General features: G+C 40.5%; 1 protein-coding gene across 1 annotated transcript; it reads right to left on the reverse strand.

Annotated features, from left to right (window-relative positions):
• Window positions 1–352: 352 nt before the first annotated feature.
• tacr2 (tachykinin receptor 2) lies at window positions 353–8,160 on the reverse strand. The gene is made up of 8 exons (XM_084352551.1): window positions 8,094–8,160; window positions 7,345–7,500; window positions 6,540–6,835; window positions 3,471–3,665; window positions 2,731–2,881; window positions 2,486–2,605; window positions 2,324–2,400; window positions 353–2,233 (listed from the first exon to the last, which is right to left on the reverse strand). The coding sequence occupies exons 2-8, from the start codon at window positions 7,477–7,479 to the stop codon at window positions 1,897–1,899; spliced, it is 1,311 nt and encodes a 436-aa protein (XP_084208677.1). The 5' UTR covers window positions 7,480–7,500; window positions 8,094–8,160; the 3' UTR covers window positions 353–1,896.
• Window positions 8,161–8,404: the final 244 nt, after the last annotated feature.

The raw sequence follows: 8,404 nt of genomic DNA on the forward strand, positions 1-8,404 counted from the left end.
GCCATCATGTCCGTCTGCATCCGTCTGAAGTGTCCTTTAGCGTGACACTAAATCTGTGCCAGCTCATGTACTGCAGCAATGGTGCTGTCTGACGTGCTGGGGTAAACTAAATAAAAAGGGGGACCAGCACGCAAGGAGGTGTGCATTTATTTCAAAACAGTGATTTAAATTAAATAGTTTCGAGGATGATACTGAAAGCAGATACTGCAGACTTTGGCTAGGGTGGGTGTTGTCTTTCAGTATCCTTTGTCCACCAGTGTTCTCTCAAGTACAACTGAATGAGCACTACACACACACACATTTTTTAAGTCACATTTATTAAACATATTAACTTTTATTTAGGCCACAAACAACGAACCTGCTGTTTTGCGTAGACAACAAATACAGATGTTTCACCGTGTTTCAAATGTTGGCACAGGGAATGAAAAACATTCTGAAATGTGAACGAGCTACAGTATTTACAACATCATGACCCGACTGTAAGTGTGCAACAAGTCCCACGTTTACATTCCCAGTAACATTAATATTCTCAGTAGATGGCAGCGTTACATTTCACATCAGATTCTTCTAGCAGCACCTTGACTTTTTTCATCTGGACACTACTGAACACTGACCATAAAAAAGTTACAGTCATATGAAGCAGCGAAAATCACAATATATGAGCAACATACTGTATAAATGCACATATGTTAACGAATAGTACCTTACAGTAACAGATGCATGCTAACTTAATAGCTAATAATGAAGGAGATCCAGCAAAATACTGTGAAATCAGATATATTCAAGGCTGATTTCCCTTTTAAAAGATAATAACAATAACAACAATAATCAGTTAACATCAGAGTTGATGTTGATACAGGAGGCAGTCTCCTCACTACTTCTCAAACTTTGTTGAAAGCTGATGAATTCAGAATGTTTTATGAAAATGTTGACGATATCCTTACTCCAGTTGGTCCATGTTTGCCTTACTGCTACTACATACGCAGTCATAAGTGTGTAACATCCTGTGTTACAGTATAAATAGCTAAGTCTTTCTGCTAACTTCATGTGTGCAGCAAGTTGGACAGCAGTCGAAGGTAGATCGCTTCTAACAGCGGTGACAAAAAATCTCTTAAATGCTGAGTTTATTCTACAGAGCTTCTCAGACAAAAGTGCATTAACTGATCTGCTTCACTGCCTTGGGAAAAGTATTTTATTATGTTGCCGAAGTTGAAACACTTAATCACTTTGTGCATTATGATTGGTGAGAAGAAAAGGACGTGAATTAGCAAAATTTCCCTTTGACAAAAAGCCCAGGAGATGAAGAAGTCCAATGTCCAGGCAGTAAAAAGAAGAAAACACACATACACGAACAACAATATTAAGGCTTGGTGCTGATGCCAGTGGACTGATCATCTGTATGCTCTGAAAACTCCAGTCACCACAGCTACGACTCTACAGTTACACAAACGTATCCACAGTTCACAGCCCTGCTCCAAAGGAGAAGAGGAAGAAGCGAAAATAAATGTCAGCGATGGAGGAAGGAATGTAGAAGATGGAAGATAAAAGAAATGATTGATTCCCACACACAACAAACACTAACAATGCATGAATAAGCCTCCCCTGTTGTCCAGTCCACAGGTGAAGTTCCATTTATAAATATGTTTTCACATGTTTTTCTTATATTTGGCATCAGTTTGATCGTCACATTCAATCATAAACTGTACCTCTTCAACAGAAAAGGTCCAAAGTCCAATGAACAATTCTTCTCTTCAAGGTTTTCCGTGTGTGTGAACGTCACCACACTTTGCTCATCTGCAGTTGGCTCTCCTGTGTCTTTATTGTCTTTTTATCATCAACTCTGTTGCTGCTGCACACAAACCCTGCTGCCTTCCTCATTTTGATTTGTTTCAGCAGTCAGTGGCTGTGCTGCATGAGTTTGGCAGCTGAGGATTTTGTATCGTCCGGTCTGTTCGCCGCATGTGTGTTGCGCACGCTGTGTGTTTTTGACGTCCCTTTTTTGAGCTGCATGCAAGCATCTCTCTTCGTGCTCAGCTCCATGCTTTCAGCCGTGTTTGCGTTGATCGTCGTGTGGTTTGTTTTGATGGAGGTGTGCGCGAATGAGCTGTCTTTGCGGTGGCTGCGTGTCATGGTGACTCTGAAGGTGTTTGTGTGCTGCAGCTCCATCTTGTCCTCCTCCGACACTTTGATGAAGGGACACCAGGCAAACGCATGACGGAAACCAGCACGAAACCTGCAGGTAGGGGAAAAAAAAGTTTTGGGTTTTTTTTTTGCTTTGAGTTTTGGGATTGTGAAACGTTCTGGTTGTGAATGTGCCTCTTACCTTTGGTTTAGACAGCAGTAAATGATCGGGTTGTACATGGTCGAACTCATCGCTAACCAGAATATGGTCAGATACACCTGAGAAGGAAAGGAAACGTGATGCCCATTAACGAAGAAGTCAGACTAAAAAGAATTAATAACAGGCAGAAAGGCGGCTGCTAACCTGTTGAATGTAATGCTGTTTATAAATGTCTCTGTTAAATGATCCCAGTATGAAGTAGATGTGATAGGGCAACCAGCACAGGGCAAAGGTCACCACCACGACAACCATCATCTTCACCACCTATGATAAATCACAGAGAGAGAGAAAAAGTAAGACAAAAGTCTAAACTCTGAGTTCAGCTAAGATGTTATCTGAGCATGTCGATCATAGTGAGAGTGCAACACATTAAAAAACCACCCAACTACCTTTCTCTTGGCTGTAATCTGGCTGTGGTAATGTTCTGTCGCCTCTCCGGGGATGTGTCCACCCCACAGCGTTCGGCCAACTAAACTGTAGGTCACCAGCATCACCAGTAGAGGGAGCAAGTAGATCAGCAGTATCACTGCAAACTGGTAACTGGGAGAGAAAGAGAAAGTAAAAAACTGGACACTCCAATAACAATATTTGAATATATGGCATACTTAGCGGGGGTTTACTAACATGAACATGAAGACATGATCATAGACATTTATTAAAGACATCAAGCTTGCAATTACAAGTGTCAGTATGTCATCAGAAAATATTTATAGGTGCTGATGTTTCCTGTACACAAGGTGTGAAACAGTCCTTGAAAAGAAAGGATAACCTGTCGCTTGATATTATTGATCTGCTGTGTTGTAACTGTCACTGTCGGTCATTCTATCTCTGTTTGTTTAATTGATTTTGTTATTTCGCCTCAGCCAGTGATGGAATGTGATTAAGTATATTTACTCAAGTACTGCAATTTTGAGGTATTTGTACTTCACTTATTTTACTTGAGTATTTCTATTTCTCAAAAAAAAAACCTTTTGAATCCAATCTATCAACATAGAAATGCTTTTATTTGTATTTCAGTTATTTGCAGGAAATTACTTTTGATACTTAAGTACATTTAATATCAGATACTTTTACCATAGCAACACTTCGACTTCAAGTATGTTTTTGGAGTACTTTTTACAACACTGACCTTAGTTGATGTGTTCCTCCGTAATCGTCAGGCCAGTCGACCATGCACACGGTCCTGGGGTAGTAAAACCTCGTCACACTGTAGTAGCACTGTGGGAAAGCCAGGCAGATGGCCACTATCCAAATCAGGGCAATCACAACCTTTGTAGAGGTGGAGGAGAGGCGGGGCTTCAGAGGGTGGATGATGGCCATGTACCTGAAAGAGGACGATAAGTTTTGTTCATTCATATCTGTCTGATGTTTATCTCACAGGAACATAAAGAAACCTGCGCGACTCAACAAAGGCTGTTCCCTGTGTGGGCGTCTGAGCTCTTTTATCATGATAGAGACAGAAAATTCAAAGTGCTTTCAGAGTATAATGATTGCAGACATACGTCAAAAATATTTTATATATATATGTCTGTGTTGTAATGATTTTATGGAATCTGAGGAAACCTTTCAGTGAATTAACTTTCAAGAGTGAATGACTGAATCATGAAAGAGATCCATTAACTGCACTGAATATATGTGTGGATATATACCATATAAATGATCATGGATAACCTTTATTCATGAGAGATGTTAAGTGTATTATACTATTAACAATATAAGAAATAGTTCCTCCTGGTAAGTCTGATGGCAGCTGTGACATTAACAAATGTCAGTAATCATGGTGACCATGGCAATCTGTCGAGACTCTTACGCAATCAACTTATACTCATTTGCTTTACAACATTTCTCAGTGTTGTCACCAATATAGTCAAATGATTCAACCCTGAGTATGAATCATTCATTTGAATTATTCAGGGCCAACAGCGAGCATGTACTTCGTTTCATGGATAAGAGATTTGCAATAGAGAAGCAATTTCTGAGTACATTTTTTTAATGTATTCTGCTGTGTTGTGTTCTGGCCTCAAATCAAGGTTAGTGGAGCGATAAAAGGGACATTTTTAATAAATGAAAAATGCATCATACGTAAATGTAAATACATAAATAAAGAGATTAGATTGTTGTATCAGTAATTCTGGTTCTGTCGTATAAAGCAAACTATTTTCTTTCTTGCTTAACCCTCAGCTCTCATCTTCATCCTCTTTAACCTGTTGGACCACCTGACCCACCTCTAACAGGTGGGTAGAACATTTAGGCCTGTTGCTGCAATATAAAAACAATCATACATTGTGTGCCATTTTATGAATGCAGATCATGTTCTTCACTTTATCTTTGTAATTAATTGTTTTTCCTGCTTGCTGCAGCAGGTGATGACACCAAAGACATCCATACAAACTGATGATTCTACAAATTGGAGGCTAATGAAGAGGAATTATTGAGTTATAAGCAGATTTATGATCTCAGCATATGGCTAATTCATCACTACATCTGTCCTGAGCCACACAGAGAGCCACGTATGATATATGTCATGCACACACGAGTGTAATGAAACGCTCCAGTGACTCTCCCCTCTGGAACAACTGCATTGCAGTGTACATACAGTTTGAGTTTACTGGGTGCGCCTACGCCATCAAATCCAGCAGTGCATCCTATCTTTATGAAGTTTATAATGTTCAGTCTGTGCTGACATGGTCTTTTTGAGGCCATAATTAGTGACGCTGAAGTGAAATGAATTATATTAACATTCTGCCTCCCTCATGTATGTAAATGGAGGCAGATAAAACCTTTGAGACGTCTGTGAATGTAATGCAGGTCAATACAATCTCTAGCATAAAAGTGAAAAGTATTCCTCTGAAGGACATTTCTGTGCAAAGCTAACTGAACCTGAGCTTTTGTCTCTACGTGCCTTTTCTCCCCATTCCAGTCTCGCTCTCTGTCTGTTTATGTCTTTCTACGTCTTCTACTTCATTTCGTCTTGATAGGTTGAAATCAGTCTCGTGATGTTGGGAATGATCCCCTCGAATGCATTAAAACTAAAGTAACGAGCCTGTTTTGAAAATGTAAGGAGTAGAAAGTATAGATATTTGTGTTAGATACCTGAAAAATCTACTTTCTACAGTAGTATAGTAAGTATTTGTACCTTGTTACTCCCCCCCTCTGGTATTAGCATCAAAATATTCTATTGTAAGTATAAGTAAAAAGCACTAAAAGTACTAATTTCACAGTCATAGTAATGGAGCTTGAGTGTTTGCTATATGTACCACCCAGTAGATGGTGTGATTTCACCAAAGGGTCAATAAAGTTTTATCTTTATAGGTAATCTTTTATCTTTTTAAGGTAACTAAAGCTGTAGTGGAGTAAAAAGCACAATATCTCCCACTGAAATATGGTGAAGTAGAAGTCGAAAGTAAAGTAAAATCAAAATACTCAGCCACAAGTACCTCAAAATTGTACATAAGTCTGTTGTATTTTACTGCAGTACACTGTAACTCAGGATATATCTCATACTGTGTGTTAAGTACAGTTTCAGACTCAGAACAGACTGGCCACTCATGCTCCAGTGAGCATTAATGATGACATCTGTATCTCCGCTGCTTGTTGACTCACATCTCCTTCATGCAGCGTTTTCCTCTGTATTGACTGAACAGTGGCTGCAGCTGACATCAAGTGATGGATCTCAATGAGCGGCGATTTCACTGAGAGTTGCTGTTCAGCCTCAAATAACAAACCCCTGTCTGACGAGGAAGCTCTGAGTGGGATCAGCGACGAATTGTGATGAAAAACATTGTATTAGACCAGCTGTTACCTGCCACTGGAGTGACAAGATATTTATCAACCAGAATTTGACCACATTAATACACCATCATTAAAATCCATACAGAAATAGACATTAATATAGCACATATAGTGTAGTTAGTAGCAGGTAAGAGGTTCGCAAGGTGGTTTCCTTACTGCTGAGTTGACAGATTCAGTAAGTAGTCGTCCATCCTGTTTTGGGAGCATAATGCAGCTCCTAAATGGGTGTTGCAGGAGATGAGGATCAGTCATCCCATTAGTGTCTAATTGCTGCTACAAAACAGTTTCACATGTGCTGACATGTTCATTTTGGACGAGAGCATCGGCGTAACTGTATTGTGATTCTACTTTCAAGGAACATTTAATTACGCTTAAAGAATAATGGTCTGCAAGAGAGCTTTCTCACCTGTCCACAGCGATGGCAGCCATCGAGTATATTGATGAAAACATGGCGGTGATGGGGAAGAAGTTCTGGAATCTGCAGTAGCCCAGGCCGAAGTACCAGTCGTTGTGAAGCGCGTACACAAAGTTAAAAAGAGTGTTGAATGACGCCATGGACACGTCAGAGAAGGCCAGGTTGACGATGAAGTAGTTTGTTACAGTCCTCATGCGTCTGTGAGCGAGAATAATCCAGATCACCGTGACGTTCCCAGTGATGGACACCAGGATGATGAGGGAGTAGGCTATAGCCCACAGAGCCACCTGAGAGAGGAAGAGGAGAGGAAGAGGAGAGGAGAGGAGTCATACATAACAAAGGACGTCTCCAAACCCCAAATAGAAGCAAACTCTTCTGGAGTTTGAGACCATTTTAATGTATGTGAACTCTATTTTAAGACGTGCTGCCACCAAACATCTGAACATGAGTTTAACATCTACAGATCCTGCCCCCTTCAATGTTTTTTTCCACTAGTGAGCCATATGCTCACCATAGCTTGCCATATTAAAACATAAGCTTGTTAGATATTCTTATGCTTTGCTGCAGAGTATCTGGGACCAAAAAATGACAAGCCTGAAACTCTAAATCCTCTTTTATGACATTCACAGACTGAGTTTAGTTTGGTTTAAACATCATGTAGCTGAAAAACATTAAACACATTTCTTTCTTTCTTTCTTTCTTTCTTTCTTTCTCATGCTTCCCCTCCAATCAGAGTGAACTGGCTCTGACTCAGACCAGTCTAATTTCTGGTCCTGGTCCAGCTGTACTCTCCCACCTGCCAGTCGGGCTGCTGGAACTGATTCACGGTCGTCTCGTTGTCGTCCTCCAGCCAGTCGCCGGTCACTGATAAAGGGAACGAGGTGGCCTCCATGTCTCGTTCAATGTGTTGAACCAGACTCTCTGCGTCCATATTTTTCTTCTCCCTATTCACCTGGTGACAGAAACTTTATGACTGTATGCGTCATGCGGCACAATTACACCTCATTAATTAAGATTAATAATGCATTAATATAGAGTTACGATTACGAATACATTTAAAAACGTTTGATGTATTTACAGTAGGTGAATATGACCTCTTATGATCTTCCATACAAATATAACTTGCTTTTTCTTCTTGCAGACTGAAGCAATCATACCAAGTTAAATTTCACTGTGAGATCATTTGGCGCCTGAGTTAATAATCATACACCTCATATCACTGTTATGGCAACTCCCACAGTCTGCTGATAGTCTAATCTGAGAAGCGCCTGTTGGGTTTATTAAACATTTCCTTGTGCGTAAAATAAACCCAACTCCGCTTGATTTTAGTCCACATCTGACTGAAAAACACGCTTTAATATCAGCTCCTAATACAACATATATTCCTCATCCAACACGCGTCACAGGCGCACAAACGCACAACAAAAGGTGTCTTTGGCTGCAGTAAGCGCAACAGCCTCCAGCACAAGATGCACACCAGAGGAAGGTGCTCTCTACAAAAATACAACACAATCTCTGTCAGTTTATTCCCAACATCTGGCTTACCTAAGGAAGTTGTCAGGTTTTTGTTTTTTTTTAGTTTTTCCGATCCATTGCTGATTATGTCCCAAAAATTAGACTCCATATGCGTAATGGAGAAGCAGGTCCATCCAATAATCCGTCAAGACATCCCTCCTCTCTCTCTCACTCTCACACACACCCACACATATAGTCTGTACACCCACACACACTCTTTCTCTCCCTCCCGGAATGTGTAACTGTGGCTGATTAAGGTACGAGCTGCTGAGAGTGAGAGTGACAGAGGCGCACGGGCAGGCACACACGCGACTGTGCGCGTGGAGCTGCGCCAACTCCAA

Source organism: Pagrus pagrus (assembly GCF_965226575.1).
Source record: "Pagrus pagrus genome assembly, chromosome: 1".
Taxonomy (NCBI): Eukaryota; Metazoa; Chordata; class Actinopteri; order Spariformes; family Sparidae; genus Pagrus; species Pagrus pagrus.